Source organism: Venturia canescens, chromosome 10 (assembly GCF_019457755.1).
Source record: "Venturia canescens isolate UGA chromosome 10, ASM1945775v1, whole genome shotgun sequence".
Taxonomy (NCBI): Eukaryota; Metazoa; Arthropoda; class Insecta; order Hymenoptera; family Ichneumonidae; genus Venturia; species Venturia canescens.
Genome location: NC_057430.1, coordinates 17,608,499 through 17,628,839, shown reverse-complemented (window position 1 = coordinate 17,628,839; position 20,341 = coordinate 17,608,499). Strand labels below are relative to the sequence as shown.

At 39.1% G+C, this 20,341-nt stretch overlaps 3 protein-coding genes across 6 annotated transcripts in view; 2 read left to right on the top strand and 1 right to left on the bottom strand.

The window, feature by feature from the left end:
* Window positions 1-1,092: 1,092 nt before the first annotated feature.
* Window positions 1,093-4,963, top strand: LOC122416810 (carboxypeptidase B-like). The gene is made up of 9 exons (XM_043429855.1): window positions 1,093-2,102; window positions 2,389-2,475; window positions 2,616-2,949; window positions 3,044-3,352; window positions 3,693-3,786; window positions 3,861-4,018; window positions 4,192-4,248; window positions 4,380-4,464; window positions 4,614-4,963. The coding sequence occupies exons 2-9, from the start codon at window positions 2,390-2,392 to the stop codon at window positions 4,856-4,858; spliced, it is 1,368 nt and encodes a 455-aa protein (XP_043285790.1). The 5' UTR covers window positions 1,093-2,102; window position 2,389; the 3' UTR covers window positions 4,859-4,963.
* Window positions 4,964-6,853: 1,890 nt separating this feature from the next.
* On the top strand, window positions 6,854-10,199 carry LOC122417071 (carboxypeptidase B). Its single transcript, XM_043430316.1, has 8 exons — window positions 6,854-7,016; window positions 7,904-8,225; window positions 8,399-8,704; window positions 8,794-8,884; window positions 8,980-9,125; window positions 9,240-9,296; window positions 9,385-9,469; window positions 9,794-10,199. Exons 1-8 carry the CDS (start codon window positions 6,934-6,936, stop codon window positions 9,994-9,996), a joined length of 1,293 nt encoding a protein of 430 aa, XP_043286251.1. The 5' UTR covers window positions 6,854-6,933; the 3' UTR covers window positions 9,997-10,199.
* LOC122417073 (uncharacterized RNA-binding protein C3H8.09c) overlaps window positions 10,183-20,341 on the bottom strand; it is a 146,242-nt gene continuing 136,083 nt past the window's right edge. For all 4 annotated transcript variants that reach the window (XM_043430318.1, XM_043430321.1, XM_043430319.1 and 1 more), the window contains 7 exons: window positions 15,985-16,063; window positions 14,535-14,552; window positions 13,262-13,419; window positions 13,026-13,160; window positions 12,254-12,459; window positions 11,746-11,967; window positions 10,183-11,058 (listed from right to left, as the gene is read on the bottom strand). In XM_043430318.1, the coding sequence (XP_043286253.1) occupies window positions 10,960-11,058; window positions 11,746-11,967; window positions 12,254-12,459; window positions 13,026-13,160; window positions 13,262-13,419; window positions 14,535-14,552; window positions 15,985-16,063 (917 nt within the window). In that variant the 3' untranslated portion in view covers window positions 10,183-10,959. The remainder of the gene's footprint in view (window positions 11,059-11,745; window positions 11,968-12,253; window positions 12,460-13,025; window positions 13,161-13,261; window positions 13,420-14,534; window positions 14,553-15,984; window positions 16,064-20,341) is intronic.

Here is a 20,341-nt window from a genome sequence, read left to right as displayed (position 1 = left end):
AAATCACGACCGCCAATTCCTGACTATAACCTAGCCAAACACAATATCCGGATACGCTAAAATCCTAAAATCTCGTCATAAATTTCATGTCACCATAAAACCCGCAGCAGCACCATTTGCATACAAAAATTTGATTGGAGGTTTCTGAAGCGTATTTTGTTAGCCATTGAGTTCTCGGTGATCGCCTCATTCTTATTTTTCACTAAATTGTCATTTTTTTTTATTTTTTAAAAATTGTTTTTGGATAAAAACGTTGTGAATTTTTTTTTTTTCGTTTTCGATTTTTCTTCTTAACCTCGAGTGTCGTCTAAAGCGAAACTGGAGGAAAAGTAAAGGGAAAATCTGTTTTTTTATTCTATCAACACACGCCGTAGGGGCCTGACGGCTGGAATTGAAAGAAAGCTAGCGCGATCCCTGTCGTATTTTTATATCCCTAAAAATCACGTTTTGAACCCGTTTACCAGTACGACGCGGGCCGTAATAACTGAGGGGTCCGTCACTCAAAACGGACCGCTCAGAAAAAGGTTTCTCATCATACGAAATTGATACCAATAGTTGCCTAGAATATTTTTACTTCATCAAAATTCGAACAAAAAAATGATAAAAAAATGGCGGGCATGGAATTTGATGGCGAATCGCCTTCGTATCTTCATTTACCAAGAAAAATATGAGCTACGATAGCAAACGTTTTTTTTAAGGTTGAGAACTTTCGTTCTCGATGAAAAAAATGTTTTTCCATGTCTTTTGGACTCCCTGAGTATTCTGCTCGAGAACACAAATGCTTTTATACTTATTGAAATGTTTCTTTTTTTTTTTTTTAGGTTTGTTTACGAGAAATATCCACTTTTCACTCCAACCGTCTAGCGGTAAAGGAATGATTACGCAATGTTTGGGAGCAACGGACGTGACCCTTTAATTCTTTCTAAAAGTTCGACCACCACTCGTAAAAGAAAACCGGTCCGTTGGAGGATCAGCTCGCGCAGAGTTGTCGCGTGGGAGCGCGAGGCTAGAAAAATGTTTTCCAGCATCAATCTTTCCATCCGTACTCGTAAAGAAACGTTGGATTTTCGGAAAAAGATACAACGAAACGTCGTTTTTCGTAGTCTTTCAAAAAACTCGAACAAGTACATTGATGATCTCTCTTGCGAGAGAAAAGGGGAATTGAAACATGATGAAAGGAGCGTTATGAATACGAGAATAAAAACTGCATACAATTGGACATTTAAAGGATTGGAAGTCGAGAAATTTAAAGATAAAATTATTTAATTTAAAAATTGTAAATTTAGGTTTAAAAACGTCTCGAACATGCTGTCTGACCCATAAATTTCGATCGCAATTGTTAATTAAAATAAAAACGAGATTAGAGATTAGAGACTGTAGGGACGTCGGTGCAGTGGATTTTTTCGATTTTTCCAAATTGTCCCCGAGCTAGCTGCTGGATAATTTCTTGCTGTGATATCAATGTGCTCCAAAAAACGTATTATATTTTTTTACGAGCGAATAGTCGTAGCAGACGGTAGTAAATTGAATCTGTGAACGAGGTTACTGACCTCTGAGTCGAGGACCTCGTGGATACCCTGTATGCTCGTTGTGACAAGAATCATTTTAAACTTTGTCAACTTTTCAAAACACCTTTCCCACGCTTTAAAACATCTCAGCGCCTCCGCGTCTTTCGGGTCGTGTATTCCCTCGCTTTATTTATGACGTTTATCCACCCTCGCTACGTTCTCGCGTTGCTTATGGAGCCTGTTCTTAATTTCAGATTTTCTTCCATCTGACTCGAAAAAACTTAACGCACCTACACTACACCAAAGGAGCAGCCTCTTTTCTTCATCGTTTCTTTATCTGTTTATAGTCTTGGCTTGAAAAATTCTACCCTGTTGGGGAAGAGGGGAAGGGGCGAGGGGTCCCTGGAGCCCAGCCTCCCCCCTGCTGCAGAAGGAAAATGCGGTTGGAACTATAAATACTAGTTTTCGTCACAGCATCGGTTCATAAGTCGACGAATTCTGGTGAGGATTGGATCGCTGGGACTGGTAGAATTAAACGGTTCTCCAGTAGTTCCACGAGTAAACCGACGAGGCTGTTCTCAGTCTCATTCCCAGGTACGCGAGTACGTGATAAAGTGTTTTATTTTTCATTTTTTACCCGGTTCATGTGTCGAACACGTAATCGCTGGTTGTAAATAATTTGTTTGCACCCCGCTATCAGTTTTTTTTTGTAATTTTACGAGGATTTGCTTTGTCTGGGGGACCAGCGAGTCCCGAGTAAAGTTGAAAAGTCTTTATTCGGAGTCGGGACTTGTGGGACGGACTTGTTGACCTCTTGAAACAGAAAATATCTGGGATTGCTGCGGAAAACTTTTCAATAATCATAATTTTCAATTTTCAGGATGATGCGCATCAGTTTTCTTTTCATTGGTGCCCTCTTGGCATTCGCTGTTGCGGAGGATGATGAATTTATTCGGCCGCTGGAAGGGTAAGAGCCTTCGATTACTTCATTATTTTGTAATATTTCGAGCAACGATCATTCGAGAATTCCAAGTCGTCGAAGTTGCACCCGAGAAAATGAAAATATTCAGTCCAATTTTGCATTGTTTTTTATTTACTCATTCACAGTATGAAAGGATTGAGCGTGAGATGCGATACCGAAGAAAAATTGGCGACCGTAAATTCGTACGTGGGCTATGAGGATTTTGATTTTCTGAGTCTCTCAAAGAAGCTCGGGGACGAGATCAAAGTGCTTGTTGCCGCAACTTCTTTCGATGAGTTTACAACTGTACTCACCAAAAATCAGATCAATCACACTGTTTTTATCCAAGATGTTTTGAAGGAAATCGAAAATGATTATACTGAAAATGAAATTGCTAGGACGCGCTGTTTCTGGGTATTTGGTAACTACACGTCGTCCGTGAAGGATGACTGGTTAACTTTTTATCCCTCCTACGCAGATGTACGTATTTCTAATTACTGTCGTAATCGTTTTAAGGTTTTTACCTAATTTCCCGTGACTTATCCTCTTAACGCGAATTTCATTGAATTTCAAGATCGAAAAACAGTTGGTTGACTTACATAAAGCATACAAAAATATCACGACTCTGACAAGTATCGGTACTTCGTACGAAGGGAGAATGATTTACGGTTTGAAAATCTCGAGTCGCCCAGCCGAGAACGGGAAACCGATGATCCTGATAGACGCCGGTATGCACGCTCGTGAATGGATCACACCTGTTACTGCGATGAACATTATTAATCAATTGGTCAAAAACGATGACAACAGAGGCTTATACGAGAAAGTCGATTGGTTCATTATACCGGTCCTTAATCCAGATGGCTATGAATTCTCGCGCTCGAAGGTACGTACGAGAGTCTTTTTTCTGAATATCATTCCAAATCATCGCGGTTAATTTTTTTGGGGAATAAGGAGCAAGTATAGGGACGTTTTAAACTTCTTTATTCTATAAGAAATACTTTGACCTGACAAAAACTTTTGAAAAATAAAAATAAACGATTTGCAATTCAAGTTTTTGCTTCAAAAAACGTAATTTTTTTGTTTTGAGGTTTTTGGAATTTATATCTCCACTTAAATTCAGATTCAAAATAATAAAAGATTCGAATACTCTTCTGTTGTCCAGTGAATAAAAAATTACTCGAATGATTTTTCATGGTTTCTTTACTTTCGTAAAATTTATATAGAGGGGAAACCGATTGTGGAAAAAACACGTTCCCGTACTCCTAAGCCGAACTGTTTCGGAGTTGATCTCAACCGGAACTTTGATTACCAATGGATGAGTGAGTTAACTTATCTTACGAATTTCGAGATGATCAAAAATAATTTTTCACATCGTTTGACCGATTTTGCAGCCGTTGGTGCTTCGGAAAATCCTTGCCACGATAGTTATGCTGGTTCGAAACCCTATTCGGAACCCGAAAGTCTGGCTCTTAGTGATTTTATGATCACGCATAACGAAACGATCGCGGGTTATTTCAGTCTTCGCGCTAGCGCAAAAGCGGGCGAACAAGTAAGCTACTAAATGTTCAATTTTCTTTGTTTCTCTTTGCATTTTTTTTATTTGAAGAAAAAGTTTTTCTTTTGATTTTTTCAAATGTTGTTTTCGAAATATTTTTTTATTGTCTATAAAGTGCACATGCTTCTGATAAAGTGACTGATAATGTTTGAATTCTTGTCTCGCAGTTCATTCTTTATCCTTGGGGATGGACGTTGGACTCGATAGACGAAGAAAACTATCTTGTAAGTGTGTTCAATAACAATGAACAATTTAATAATTAAAAGATTCATCAAATTTACGATCGCTAACGTACCGAAATGATTGCAGAAACAGTATTTAGTATTTCGAGTGATATTTAATTGAATTTCCACAGCGTGAGCTTGCCATAAAGGCTGTAACGAAAATCTACAGCGTAAGGGAAAAATATTACAAGGTCGGAAGCATCGCCACAGTATTGAGTAAGTAAATAAGCGTAACTAAAAAGAACGATAAAAATAAAGTGAAATTCCATAAAAATAATTGAAAAAATTGCTATTCAGTTGAGATGTTTTTGTAGTGTTTCTCAATTTTACTCAAGGAAATAAAATTTTTTTTTTAATTATGATAGATCCTGAAGCTGGTGGCAGCGTTGATTTCGCCGGGGCAACGTCTACCTTTCCATTGTTGACCTACGCGATCTATTTGCCGGCCGAAGGTAGCTACGGATACAATCCTCCACAAAGTGCTTTCAAGCCCATCGGCATCGAGATCTTTGAGGCATTCAAAGTCTTTGGAAATGATGTCGCCACTTATACGATAAACAACGACACTGGACGAAAAGAAAAAAACTTTAAGAGATCTCTCCGAGAATAGTCTATTTTTTAAGACAATTATTACAATAATTAAAATCGAAAATAAGTAGAATCGTATCGGGTATCGTAACTGGTGAAAAACAATTGACTTGGCGTTCCCTAAAAATTCTCGATGGATAATGAAAATAAACAACAAACGATGAAAAATGGAGCTGCGTCGAGAAAATTTCAAATTTCTTTTCTCGCTCAACGATCCACATTCGTGTTTCTGGACTTGCTACTTTCTTGAGCAATACCTTATTCTTACTACATTTTCTCAGCATAATCTTGCCTGTAAAATTGAGCGCTTTGGGGTGCTCCCCCAAAGCGCAAAATTCAATGACTTACTGACTGCTCGTCAGTAAAAAGATTCTATTATGCTGCAAAAGATCGAGGATGAGTGAGAAATTGGAAAAAAATAATTCAGATCGTGGTCGACAACGCGATGCGCTCCGATCTCCTCCTCATTGCTAATCTTTCGGCATTCGCAGTCATGGAGTCTGAATTTCTCTAAGTGCTGGAAGGCTGAAGGAGCTCCTTCTAAAACTGATTCAGTTTTTTTCTCATTTTTTTTTTTTTCGAGCGGTGGAAGTAGCAGGCGTTTCATCGAATATTGTAATCGGATTGCCAGCTGAAGGTAACTGAGCGTTGAATGACCTCTGGGCTTCTAAGCTACTCGGTCGGTTTCAAGGTTCTCGAACGAAGCATTCGGAAAATCCGTTTCTTTAGAGGATAGAAATTGTCGTGAAAAATAATCGTGAATTCTTTCCACTTTGCGCTTCCTTAAATCGGTTCAAAACTGTGTCTCGAGTGCTGCTACTTCGTTGCATTAAAATCATAAAAGAACTTCAATTCGGCAATTTAGAATTCGTTTGTAAAAATCGGTCGTGCTTCTTCATATTTGAATTATTAAAAAAATTTTGTTGGAAAAATATTCTTTTCTTCATAAAATAAAAACTAAATATAACAACGAGACACGATGAATCCTTTTCAAATCTTCGTACTTAAAAAACTCAACATTCTCGAAATTATTTCTGTACCAAAGTTAGAAACATTTCATTTTCCGGTGACTCTTTGACAAAGTTCTTGCAGTAAAATTTTTAAAAACTAAAATTTCACAAGAATCTACGATTGATTCGAGTGTTTTGTAAAATCAGCGATTAATGGATGGATGAAAGTGTCTTTTACTCCGAAATTTTGCCTCGCGTGCTGTTTTCCTATCAATTACAGTCGGCCAGCGACGGATCATTCACTGTACTTCGCTCAGCCATTACTCACTGAACAAAGTGCTTAGCCATTCTATATACAAAAGCATTTTTCCTGACGTTATTTTCTATCTTCGTGGCACGTTATTTACAACTGCCATTAGAAAATCTTCGTCCGAATCGGGCTCTTATTTAATCTTCGAAGTCTCGTTTTCAGCCTACTCGAAAACTTCACATTTGCCTCGGTCAAAATCCAGCCACATTTTTCTCGAGGGCCTCTTTTATCTCTTCCAAATGGTCGTGGAAAGTTCCAGCGCCCTGTCGCGGCGAGGGGGGGGGGGGGGGGGGGGGGGGGGGGCATGCGCAGTTTGAAATTCCATCGAATATTTCCGTTGGCGTTTCGTGTGCTCCCGAACAATGAAAACTAGTTTTTCCTGACATCGTTAACCCAGCAAATCACACCGAATCATTGAACCGATCGCGCACAGCGTTGCCACTTTCAGAATGAACTTTTTCGCTCAGCAAATGAGTTCGATCATTTTTCACTGAGTTTATTGCGCCTCAGTTCCGTGTTCATGCACACGTGTACGCATTACTGATTCGATAAATATCAACGCATTCGTTTTTTCATCTGCCTTTCTTTTATTTTCTTTTTTATCTAATGCGTGATCATTGGAAAGCAATATCTCGCTTCGAATCGAGTCTATCGAGTTCAAAAAAGTCACTAACGATTAGGCTATCTTTATTCGAGGCACGACGACACACAATTGTTAGGAGATAAAGATAAATCGATAAGTGAGATCGATGATGCTTCTCAGGATAAGCCCAAAGGCAGGGCGAACGCGCGCGCATATAAAATTGGAAAAACTCTGAAGATTCGTTAGTTATCGAAATGATGCGCGTCAGCTTTATTCTCGTTGCCGTTCTTTCGGCACGCGCTTTCGGGGATGGAGAATTTCTCCGGCCGCTGCATGGGTGATTATTTTTTTTTTTTTTTTCTTTTCAAACTTTCCTACTTTCTGCTGTATACTTGTCAATTGTACTTTCAACGAAGCATGAAAAGACTCGTGCATTTATACGTTGAGGGTAACGAGTTTTCGTTTAAACGATTAATAAAAATGTACGACTCGATGCAGCTTTCAATCAATCGCTGCATGGTTACGTTCGGGGTTTTCGAATTTATGATTCCGGTAGTGACGCATGGACCATTCCGTGCTTAATTTATCCTGTCAAAAGGTTTTTTTTTTACTGAAAATTAGTTCGGTGGCGATTTTTGAAAATTTGACGATTTTTTGTCCGTAATTTTCCAAAAAATGGACCATTTTAGTCATTTATTTTCTTAATTTTTCTTTCTTGATTTTGTTGATTTCGAAAAAGAATTTAACATTTTGTCGCTCGTGATCTGTCAGTCCTTAGATTTTTTTTCACATTTTTAAATAATTTAATAAGGTGTCTCGTACGACATCGAGCAGATTCGATCATTAACTTCTGATTCATCGCGAGCGATCCTTTATCTGACGAGGAAGACCTGAATGATTTCCTGAGATAGATAGTGCGAAAGTTCTTCCGATACATCGATCCCGATACGCGTTATCTTTGATAGGCGCATCTTTCGACGAGTTACGCGTGCATTCACAATATTCAGAAATGGAAATTATTTTAGAGCACATTTGTCTGACCGTGAGAAGCAATTGAATCATTTTTTTAAATTGAGGATAAAGCGAGTTAAAATCGAAGGAAATTGGTACTCAAAAAACAATGCTCGTTGAAAAATATTGTGAAGAGGCACAACATTTTCCAATGAATGGGCTTGAAAAAATCACGAAATAATGAAAACTTTTGTCATCTTTGCCGTTTCACAGGATGAAAGGATTGAGCATCAGGTGCGATACCGAAGAGAAATTAGCACTCGTTCACTCTTACGAGAATCATTCGGACTTCGATTTTTTGAGTGCCACCAATGTTCTCGGTGACGAAATCAAAGTCCTCGTTGCCGGAAATTCTTTCGACGAATTTAAAACTGTACTGGATCAGCATCAAATCAGTTACAGCGTTTTTGTTGAAAATGTAACGGAAGAAATTCATGAAGAATTTTCTCGAAATGAAATCGCGAGGCACATGGCTCTGTTCACGAGGGAACACAAATCTTCACGCTTCTTTTCTTATTATCCTCGATTCGCTGAGGTCAGTTAACATTATTTTTTATCATTATTGTTATTATTAAAATTTTTTTAAATCAATTTTACATTAAAAAGTATTTTTCATTATTAAATTGTAATTTTATTGAATTTTTTCTATCGATTTTCTTATAATTCGTTCAATTTGGACCAGCATAATTTGATAATTTTTCTTTCAAGATCGAAAGGTACTTGAAAGATCTGGCCAGAGAATACAGCAGCATTACGACCCTAGAAAAAATTGGTTCTTCGTACGAGGGAAATGCCATTTGGGCTCTGAAAATTTCGAGCGGCGGAGGAGGCAATAAGCCGGCGATCTTGATTGACGCTGGCATTCACGCCCGTGAATGGATCGCTCCTACTACAGCGTTGTACGCGATTCATCAGCTGGTTCTGAACAAAACGAACAGCGCATTGTACGAAGACATCGATTGGTTCATTATTCCGAGTCTCAATCCCGATGGCTACGAATATTGTCACACGACGGTATTTCGACAAACATTTACAGAGTCTTTGTGATCTTTCGTTTGCACTTTTTCTTTATTTATTTAAAAAATTTAATTTTGTTATCCTAGTACCGGATGTGGCGCAAAACGCGTTCTCCAAATCCTGGTTCCTCGTGTTGGGGAACAGATGCAAACCGGAATTTCGGATACAAATGGATGAGTGAGAAAATGATTTATTCTATTTCAGTCCGATTGCAACGCGATTGCTTGCCAGCTCAAAATCGTTGAGATTAATTTAAATGGACTTTTTCACAGCTACTGGAGCTTCGTCCAATCCTTGCACTGAAATTTATGCGGGTATGAAAGCATTTTCGGAGAACGAAACTATCAGCCTGCGAGAGTACGTTTTGGCCAACAAAAAAACCATCAAGGCTTACCTCACTCTCCACTCTTACGGTCAGGTATAACCACGAAAGAAAAGCAAATAACCAAAAATCTAATTTCTCGATAATTTTCCCACACGAGTTTACCGAACAGTTATCAAAATTCATTTCTCATTTCTCGATCCCTTACAGTACATGCTGCATCCGTGGGGATTCACCAACGAATTGCCGGAGAACGAACCGGAACTCGTAAGTGCTTACAATCACGATGTTCTTTATTATAAAAGCTAATAAGCTTCGGTGATACTCTGTACAATGTCGAAATTCGTTTCCTTAGCGCGCCGTGGCTTACGCCGCTGAAAAAGCTCTTTCATTGGTCCGAGGAACTCGTTACACCATTGGAAGTTCGACCAACGTATTGTGTGAGTAACTTCACGGTCTCTCAAACTCTGAAAATTTGATCTTTATTAATGAAGTTGGAAAAAAACAATCTTTTAATTCCAAGAGAGTGGAAAAAAAAAATTGAAAGCAATACAAAAATTTCGATTTTTTTTCTTTCAAGCAATGAAAAGTGTAAAAAAAAACAAGTCGAACGTCGAATTGTTCGATTGGAGTGACGAAAATTTTTCAACAATGATCCAAATCGACATCCATTATTCCTAAATTTCGAAAATTTTTACTAGAATATAAAAACTCCCTAAAACATTTGAATTTTCTGAATAAATAATGTGACGAAATGAAAACAGATGCCGCAGCTGGAGGTAGCGACGACTGGGTGATGGCGGTTGGCGGTGTACCGTTGAGCTACACAGTCGAATTACCGCGCGGAGGTAACTTAGGATTCAACCCTCCACAGAGTTCGATCGAGCCTGTCGGTATGGAGACGTTCGAGGCTTTCAAGGTTTTCGGAAAATACGTGGCCACCAAGTACGGGAAGCAAAATCTTTGAAGAAAAAATCGACTGTGATGGAAAAACATTGAAAAAAAGTATTAAAAATTTTCTCGCTGAATCACGGCAGATGAGAAAAAATAAAAAAATCTTTTTTAAATCTATCGAATGGTGGTTTAACAAAAGATAATTTTCTCAGTATTGAAGAAAATCGAAAGAAATCTGTGACGAAAAAGGACGAATAAATATTTCTTAAATATTTATTTATTTATGTTGGGTTTTTCTCTTCTTTTTCATTTTTTTTTCTCAAATGATGTATTCCTTTTGGTTGGTTGTGACGGAAAGCCCATGACGGGCGACCGAAAACAGTCGATGCTTAATATCCCTGGGGACATAATGAACTATATACTAGTTACAAGTATCTCAAAATATGTAACACTTTTCGAAGCACAAATAAGAATATTTGTCGCTGGAACAATATGATTGCCGGGCGAGAGTTTTTTTAAATTTATTATTTTATCTTTTTTTTTTCTTTATTTTGTGGTTTTATTGTTGTTGTTTCGTAACGGTTTTCTTTTGTTATTGGTATTATTATGAACGGTAATCTGTTGTAAAAGTTGCTTTTGACAGCTACAGAGTTACAGATTCGTATTATGCATAGTGTTTGTTTTTTTTTTCTGGTATAATTAATAACAAACAAAAGTTTTAGCGTATAATGCCTCGTGGCATCGAAGCTATTTACAAGCGGGGTTTTTATTTATTTCCATCTGTTTTCTCTCCTTCGATTTTTTCCTTTCCCCCTCTCTCTCTCTCTCTCTCTCTCTTTTTCTTGCTCTCTTTCTTAAGACCCTAAATCCAAGGTCGATATGTTCCTTTTGGAGGAGCTCGAGAAATCCCTCAGGAAGGGAAGACCATTTTATTCCTATTAATATTAGCATTTTCATTGATCGATATTTAAACTCTTAACGTTTTTGTTTTTCTTCTTTGGTTATTTTTTTTCTTTCACTCGTTTCGAAATGTCTCTTAATCTTGGGCGGTCAGGGATCCACCGTTGGTCATTGGTAACATCGAATCTTCGCTTCTTCGAGGACTTTCCGGGATGTTACATTCCAAGGAAGAATTCTGTAAATAATTTTACTATTTTTATTATTACACTTCTTGTGATGGAAGTAAAAATCATTTGAATGAAAATAAAAAATGAAAAATTTTACAATGAAATTGCAACTTTGGTGAAGGTCGATTCGAGTTTCTTGCTAATTGAAATTATCCAGCCGATTTTTTCGACCAGGCACAATGTCATGCAGAAATATTTTTCGATTTTCATTACAAGGACGAAAATTTTGAATCCGATCGATAGTCAAGTTTAGAAAAATGAAGTTTTTCGATTTCTCAATGCTTCAATGTATCAGATTAACTTCATTTTTTCATTTTCAGAGTAAAATTTATCCTATGATTGTTTTGGTGCATAACCAATTACGATTCTGGTGGAGAAAATTGATTGGCTAATCAATAGTCACGCGTCATCAAATAAATTCATGACCCAGCCAAGAACGAACGATGCAAATTAAATTCAGAGTTTGTTTTTCTGGCATTTGTTGGCTTGATTGCTACTCGATTAGGGTGAAAAAATTAACGAAGTTGTTGGGGGGGGGGCTGATGTAGTTTCGATTGAAATTTTAATTGACACAGAAACGAGATTTTCACATTTTTTTTCTTCTCATTTGCAAAAATTCTATCCATTTTTCTTCGATTTCACACGATGCAATTTAATTGAAAAAAACAAATTCAATTAAACGTAGGAAAACTCACGTTGCTCAGGGCATGGATTATACCAGCTCGAGTATTATTTTCCAAATCCATCAATTCGTCACAGTCTTCGTGATCGGATTCGTTGATATCGGTGGCGATTTTTATTGGCGACTGAAGCCCCTCGTTGTCGGTTGATTTTCCACTATCCGGAGATGGTATAAGCTCGTGGCCATCCAAATCGTCGTCGTCTCCGCGATCGTCACCGTCCAGTGTCTTGTTCCCCTTAAAGTACGACAAAAAATTAAGGACTTTAGCGCTATTGGATAAAAATCCCACGAAAACTGGTGTTTTCCCATGCCGATTTTTATTCAAAATACAATTTTTTTTGGCAAAAATGAAATTTAAAAAAAAATGTATTTTTCGAAGGTTCTATGGAAAATCGAAAAACGCTGATTCGATTGTTGAGATTGCAAGGAAACAACTTTTTGTGTAACTTCTATTTTTATATTTCATTTCACAATTTTTCAACAGTGAGCGACGAGATTGAATTCTTTGTAGAAAAAAGTACCTGCAAATCGCGATGGGAAGGCGTTGTTTCTGTGATCGCCTGATTCGGGCTCCGGAGTGGACTCTGTGTCCTTCTGAGGTTTTGCGATCGACTTCCCAGTTCGTATATATTTATCATATGTGCAGCCTGTGCATGGACCATCAGTTCCCAAGCGGAGGGAAACGAATCCTTGCAGAGTACACACAAAAGTGCTGTCGTCGAGTCTTCTGAAAAATCGCAATAACGAAAAATCATTTTCGTACTTTTTTGTTAAGAAGCTCGTAATTATATGAAAGCTAATTTTTCTAATACTTTAATTTCCTATAAATAAAGAAACGTCGACTTTCGAGCATTGTTCGTCGAATCAAGGCAGGCAAGCACGAGAGATTTTCCGGAAAACCATCTCACTTTTTTCATAGATTCGTTAACAAAACGTTATCTCGATTCTGTCTAACGATATGAAGATAACGGATAAGACTTTCCGACCGACTTCCAAGAGCTCGAACTTTAAACGTGATTTTCTTCAAACGAAGTTTTTCAATTTACTGGAATTCGAAAACTAATTGATGGATCGTCTTCAAAATCGAATCACGTTCAGATTAAATAATTTATTAAAACATGAACGTAAAGTTGCAAAAATGTTGTTATTCGAACGATGTTTTTGACTGTGCAGAAAAAAAAAACACAAAAAATTGATAATTTTTTTTCCAATCCATTCCAAGATTTGATTTTCGACGTTTTTTTTCACAACTTGAAACGAAAATCGACAAAAACTATGGAACATTTTTCTTACTTGGTAAAGCATCGTTGATCGAGTGGCATTTACAAGTGAATCGAACTTTGCAATAATTTCTTTTGTGTTCGAGTAATTCGCCCAAGTCCGTGTATATTTCTCTGCAGTTGCCGCAAATCAGAATATCCGGATTGCCTAAACCAAAGGAACAAAAAACGAGGAGAATATGGAGCCAAAGTTGCCTTACAGGAATAATTCAACGATAAAAAAAAAAAAAAAATTTCCAATGATTTTACTGTAAACTTTGAGTTGGCTCAGATCAGGGACACTCGTGTTGTTGATAACGGGCTGCGGTTTCTGCTGTTTCGGTTGTTGCGATCTCGCCGGTTGCATCAACCGTTGTCTCTTTAAGGGCGGTGCTAATCGCGGTGGGAACGCTGTCGATGCGTAATAACTGAAAAAGTAAAGTATTATTAATCATTCAAATTCCACAATCTCTCGAGTATTTCGTCCAAAATTTCTGCTCTTAAATCATCCGACGAGAAGCTAAAAACTCGAGTCATTAAACATTTTTTCTTCCTCAAAAACTTGAAAAAATTGATTCCAAATGCAACCACCAATCGCCCAAAAAATCTTTTTCTTTCTCGACATCAAATAATTTCATTCCCCCAATAAGAAAAGCACAAAAGACTCAAGTGATGAGAAGATTTTGAATAATTTATGGGAAACTCCATCGAAAATTTGGCCCAATCTTGGTCAATCGACGCTCCCTAATTTACTTCTCGCCTGAGATTTCATGTTCCGTCGTATGTGTGAAGGAATACCGGTCCGTACGTCCGACGGAACATATTACGTATAGATTGCATAGATTACAGAGATTGCAAATACACTCGAATGTATCGGGATTAATCAGGGACGTCAACTCGCCCGAAGATATTGCCATGTGATCCCCAGGCTTATCAACAGTTGTAGGCTGTATGTATATGGGCGAGTAGAGGGGATGGAGGCCAATTGGAGCCTGTATACGTCTCAGTCCCGACAGCCTAAGCCCATTGACACATATTAAGTGCCCAGATTTCGGATATCCTTTGACCCGATATTACATACACTACAGTCCATCTCATAAGTAACCAGTGATCAGTCGCTCGCCTTCCGCGATCAATCGTATGGCGATAACGATTACCGCGGCCAATAATGAAAGGACGGAGGCAAGTTTGAAAAGTTTTAAAATTGAAAACAATCTTTCAAAACGATAAAAAAAGAACAAGAATAAAAACGATGACATAACGATCGAGAAATGAGGAAAGAAACGTTTTTTGAGATATTTATTGTGTTTTATTATTTTTGGGGTTCTTTTATATGTGATTTTTCAATGTTGTATTTTTTGCTTAGTTAAAAGTAGGAAATTTAGGTTCAAAAACGTGTTTTAAGAAGTCAGTGATGAGTATGGTTGTAAAGGGGTTGACGTGAATTTTGTAAACGTGTTTGGAGGGTCGACGAGCTTTTTGACTCTGGAGCCGAAATCAATAATTGGATTTGTCTATACTGTTTTTCCACGATTTTACTCACCTGTCGTAGTAGTAGTCCCTGTAACGAGAAAACAAGAAAAATTAGAAGGTCAGAAAATCGATGAAAAATTGAGAATGACGAATATAAAGGTTGCAATATTATTCCACGATCAAATGGCCCCGAAGAACGACGATTACCACTTTCATAATAAAACATGAATCCAGGTCCCCCGGAAGCGGAACAAACGCACGGGAAAATATTTATTATTGCCTGGAGCGATCTATTCCGCAACCTACTCACGAGAAAAAAGGATAAAAATGAAAAATACAAAAAGTCGCCCCGAATAATGAACGTTTGAGAAAATATATTTTCTGGCAAATTGAACGAGTGCCTTTTTTTGTTTGTTTGACAGTTGTGTGTTTGACCTATGATAAATAAAACTACGGTTTCTGTTATTCGAATCGAAAAACTTGGTACACACGGTTGGTTAAAAAAAACAATTAATTTTCATACGAGCAGTTAATTCATTCGAAATTAAACGTCAAAATGAATGTTTGCGAAAGGAATGCTCGACATGGTAAAAGGCAAGAGTTTTCATACATTTTATTATGAATTTTTAGTCTCGTTCCTCTCGTGTATTAAACAATAAATAATTGAAAACGATTGACATAACAATTTAGACAAATAGGAATAACGGATTGATTAAAATTCGAGATCGCCTTTCTCAAACGTTTTGTGCTATTGATTCGGTGAAAATCGTTGCCTCTCCACGCGCATTTGATCCTTTGAAGAAAATTGAACGGTCGTGCGCCAACGTTTTCTTTCCGAGCTCGATGGTACAATAAAAAATAACTGTTTGAACGCTCGCCTTGCGGTGTTATAAGCTGCGGGGCATTTTGCCTCTCACCGCGGCGAGGAGGGAAACATTTTTGATGAGGGATACTTTTCAGGGGTTTACGGGAAATGTAATTTGAAAAACACTCCCGGAAAGTGGAGAGTCCTGTTGCAAGAGGCACGTGCTTTCCTACTAATCCGACTAGCGCCATTCCCACTCGGATGGTGACCCCTCCGACCTCTATTCATATCCCGCCAAAGTGTGACGCATCTTCGAGAAAAAAATGGCGGCTCGATCGTGCCACAGCGATTTTTATACCGTTCAAAAGCTTCGTCCTATTTTTTATACGCGACGGAGGAATGACGGAGGGTCGTCGATTTGCCTTAAACATTTTTTTGCAAGTTAAAAATATCCGTCAATTTTTAATCATTTTCAAAATGAATAAACGAGCTGGGAACTTTGCATTTAATTACTGCACTCCATGCAAAACTTAATACCTCAACGTCCTTCTAAAAACGGTTCATGTTTCTTCATGAAATTCTCGCCCAAACACTCGCCCCCATATCCAATTTCCTTACAAATCGTGCTACTCCTGTATCGCGAATTTTTTCATGAGCAAAAATTCCGGAAAACCTTTGAAAAGTGATGATTTCGAAAATAAACTTTGAAACGTACCAATCGTTTCCGGTCTTCGTCATGTTCTGTCGTTTCCTTCCAGTTTGATGTGGCTTTGGTTCCGCGACCATGTTAACATCTGGAATTAAAAAACAAAAAAAAATGCTCATAGACGTACTGACTTGGGATTCGCATTGAAAAATTTGATCTCATTCTCGTCATTTAAATACCTATTATTCATAAATAACTATTTAGAAATAATGAGAATTGAGAAAATTCATTCGAATTCAATCCCGAAAAGTAAAGCATTGCGGATTTTTTGTCTGCGCCAAGCGTCGGATGATCGAGCGTGAGTAACGATAGTGCAGTGAGGGAAAAAATGGAATTTTCCCACAAATTAAATAATATTTATTATTCAGTAAATTTTGACGTCGTATCCGCAATATTTGCTGTAAAAATTGAAAATTCAGCAAAAAATGTTTGAAATTTCGCAGTACGTTACAGGAATGAATACTTTTCGTAAACTTGTCCCTGCCCTGAAAAATATCACCGTAAAATTTGATTCTCTCTCCGTGCGTTACGCTGAGAAGTGAAAGAATTCGTATTTCGTCTCTACGCGCGATTGCTTTGCTCTCGATCGAGCGACAAAGTCCTGCTGTCCGGAAACGAATGGACGAAGGAACGAGTCACGATCATTTGTTCCAAGGGATTAAAAAGCGAGGGTTGGCCCGGCCCGAGGTGCCCAGCAACACCGACGATCGGTTGGTGACAGCGAGAATGAGTAAAATTTCAATGCAAACGAGGTGTTGGCAAGAAGGCCGAAGAAGAGGCGCACGGAGGAGCGTCAAAGCGTTAAGGCCTGATAACGACACTTCGATCGCGGTTAGCGTATTCCCGTGAACTTTATAGCATCCGAGGGCGCGAGGGGGCGCTCCGCATCGAGGTATATTTTTCGCGAGCTATAGCTAGAGCAATATATTTGTGCGGGGGCAAGAGTTGAAACAGTGCAGGGACCCCCGATGGGAGCAGGGTAGTTTCCGATTTTCGCTCAACGTCAGGCACAGAGAGTACAGTTGTTTTACGCAAAGTTAGCGAGAGCGGTCGGAAGCGGGGGGAGGCGGGGGGGTGGCGGAACGATAGGTGGAAGGCCGGGAGACCCGGCTGATTATTATGCGCCTCGCATTGTCATATTCCATTACGTAGAGTGTCGGTTACAGATCTGTGTACAGACTAACTGCGCGGAGGAAGCCGCAGTTCGAGGCGCACCGCTCGCAATGGGAGAAGAGAGAAGGAAAACGAACGGAGGAGAGCAGGAGGAGGATCACCCTTCAAGCACTGGAGGTGACGTCGATACTCGACTCTCGGCCAAGCACTGTGCAACTCGCCATTGCCCCTGCCTCCGCCGTGTGTAGCCTTGCCCAGATACCAACTAACTTCATATTCTCGTAGTCACGAACCTCGCCAAATTCTCCACGAGCGCCGATCAACCTTCTTGTTTCGATCACAAACTTTATACTTTCACACATACAATCGCCGTTCAACTTTACTCGTCTGGTGCCTGCCCCCTGCCCCGCTCTCGATATCATATCGCGACTCCTAACTTTATTTCCCCTTCGGCCTCCTTCGTCGATACATTTTCCTTTGTTTCTCGCACCTAACATTGTAAACCGTATTCGATTACGCAATCATTCTTCCCCTGGGCAGCAACTGCCCGACGAACAATCTCTTTATTCGTATCCGCGTGCAACAAGAATCTTCAAAGGAAACAGTCCCTCCTCGCTGTCCTCGCGTCCATTCGGTTTGCTAAAACACACGAGAAATCAACGGCCTTGGCAAAATCACCGGGAAAATACGAGCCGATGTTTCGAATGTTGAAATTCAATTGTTCGATGTTCGATCTTCGGCTCCGTTATTCGACAAAACTTCTATGAGTCACTCGAGCTTTTTCATGATTTTTTTTACCAGGACTCTCAAGTTTTCCAAAAGTTTAACCAACGTCGGTTCGCTTCTCATCTACGACACGATGTCGAAATACTTTGCGAAAAGCAATTGGCATTCGTGGCTCGAACCGCATGCTCACGGATTTGACCAAGTTTCGAAAAAGAGTGTTGTTATTGTTGAATTTCCAAAGATTCATCAACTTTTTCGAAAACTGATGGACGAAATGACGAATTAATGATTTCAAGATTATTCGAGAACGAAAAAATATGTGATCGGGGGTGGGAAGCTGGATTAATTTCGTATGAAAAAATAACGGCAATTCTAAACGAATGTTGGAAGCCGGAAAATCCGAGAATTCATCGATTAATTATTTCTGAAACCGATTGGGAAAAAAAACTGATTAATAATTTGAAGGCAGTTGGGAAAACGCGAAGCAACGTTCGGGGATTCGAAACGTAAAAAAAATGTGTAGGGAAATTCTCATAAACTATTCAAGATCTTTTGACTCATTGATTCTTTTCCACAGTATTTTTATCAGCCAATAAAATTCTTCGATACTACCAAAATTTTTTTCGAAAAACTCAGTTGTTTTCTGTATTACGCAACTTATTTTTGTATTTTTTTTTGTATAAACCCAATAAAAATAACACAAAATTTGACCAGTTTAAAACTTTCCATTCCGAATGTTATTCAGCCCAGTATTTTAATCATCGGTATTCCGAAACGAAAATCTACCAACGAGATGGCACGTAACCGAAAAAGATGCTCAGAAGTTTGAATAAACGAGAAAATTGCTTCTGCACGACGGGAAAGCGAAGCGTTTGATTACGGAAGCCAAAAATCTGGCACGATCATCGTTGCGAACGAACGTTGACGATATTTAAATCAAGATCGAATTTGTTGCACCGTCAAATTTCCGGACAGCACCAATAAAAGTAGAAAGCAGCACACGTGTGTGCTCCAACACACTTAAATTAACTTCGATATCAGCTTTGTGAATTTTGAAGTTTAGTGTATTTTCGGTGAATTATCAAGTATAACTAATAATTCGTAGAGGGTAGTGTGCAGAGGTCGACGAAACTCTGTTGTACGTTATATTTGCTGTTACTGTTAATTTTACCACGCTGTTAGTGCAGTCGAGCGTGAAGCAAAACTAACACACGTTGCACTCGGATGGTATGGAGCGCTCGGAGCGGATTTAATGAGGAAAATGATCCTCGGCGTATCCTCATCAGGGCGTACCTGGCACGCGGTTGTATATATGGTATCGTAAAGCTTGCATCATGGGAGCGAGAATCGGAGAGTTTCGCCAACAAGGAACACTTCACAAAAATACAGTGGACGCGATGTTCGAGCTCATTTTCTTGCGGCTTCTCCGAGCTAAAATGCGTTAAAACGAGAGAAACGAATTCCCGTAAAAACTTGGCAGCGAGAGTGACGAAGAGGCTTTTTTAAACGTTCGAACAAAGTTGAATGGGCAGGGAGCTCCGCGCGCACGGGGAGGGAAATGCCATGGAATTCAAAGTGGTGAAGCTACGAGAGCTCGCAGCTCGCCGCGCGGCGAGCTATTATTTATTTCCATGCTTTCTCGCGACCGCGATCAACAGAGAAAAGTTGGAGCCCGCCGATCGCCACCCCGAAGTCCCTCTCCGTTTCTCCGCACCTTCTTTTTCTCCATAGAGCCAGCACAAAACTCTGTCGGCGTTTTACCTTCATGATCGATCGCATTGTTATGGGCTGAACGGGAGCTGCACCCTCTGACAATCGGAAATTAATCGGGACCCTCCCCTCCTGTCGCTTCCCTCGCAACCCCCTCCCCCTTGACAAACATCTGCACAGTAGTTATCGAACTTTCGCGTGCGCGCTTCATTTTTTCCTCAAGTTTACTTGACCGACAAAACTCCTGGCAAAAACAACTGCACGCTGCTTTACACTCGGAAACAATTATTTATTTTCATTTTATTTTATATTATGGCTAATGCACCTGGTGCTGTTTAATTCGTACTGAGAAATTCCAGAAGTACAAATATTCTCTTTCGTTATATTCACATTTTTTAAAACTTTCTAATTTCACTATTTCACTGTACGTTTCTCTCGACTCGCTTTCTTTTTTCACCTCCAGGATATTCGAGCCATTTACATTTTTTTACCGCTCATTCCTCTCGGTGTGACGTTGAAATACGCTGGGATTTAACTTTGACGGATGAAACTGCACCCAGACGCACCCTTCTAACGCTCATTTTTATGACATTTTGCTGTTCGGAAAATTATACAATTATATTATCAAAAATCCATGCTGCCCCGCTCAGTTTCGTGACTTTTCATAGGTCAAATATCCCTGCAATTAAATTTGGACGTAAACGTTTTGATTGCTCGTCGGCATTTCACAACTTTTTTATCTTCCGCATCGATATTTAACCTCGTGGAAATGAATTATTTCCATCGTTAGACGGAGATGCGGTGTGGATCGGGGTTG

What these genes read in the sequence shown, in the direction of transcription:
- LOC122416810 (XM_043429855.1), top strand. Translation starts at nt 2,390, where the DNA reads ATGATGCGCATCAGTTTTCTTTTCATTGGTGCCCTCTTGGCATTCGCT. An exon ending in TTTATCCCTCCTACGCAGAT is followed by an intron (nt 2,950 to 3,043) that starts GTACGTATTTCT and finishes TTGAATTTCAAG; the next exon opens with ATCGAAAAACAGTTGGTTGA. An exon ending in TAGACGAAGAAAACTATCTT is followed by an intron (nt 4,249 to 4,379) that starts GTAAGTGTGTTC and finishes GAATTTCCACAG; the next exon opens with CGTGAGCTTGCCATAAAGGC.
- LOC122417071 (XM_043430316.1), top strand. Translation starts at nt 6,934, where the DNA reads ATGATGCGCGTCAGCTTTATTCTCGTTGCCGTTCTTTCGGCACGCGCT. An exon ending in ATTATCCTCGATTCGCTGAG is followed by an intron (nt 8,226 to 8,398) that starts GTCAGTTAACAT and finishes TTTTCTTTCAAG; the next exon opens with ATCGAAAGGTACTTGAAAGA. An exon ending in ACGAATATTGTCACACGACG is followed by an intron (nt 8,705 to 8,793) that starts GTATTTCGACAA and finishes TTGTTATCCTAG; the next exon opens with TACCGGATGTGGCGCAAAAC.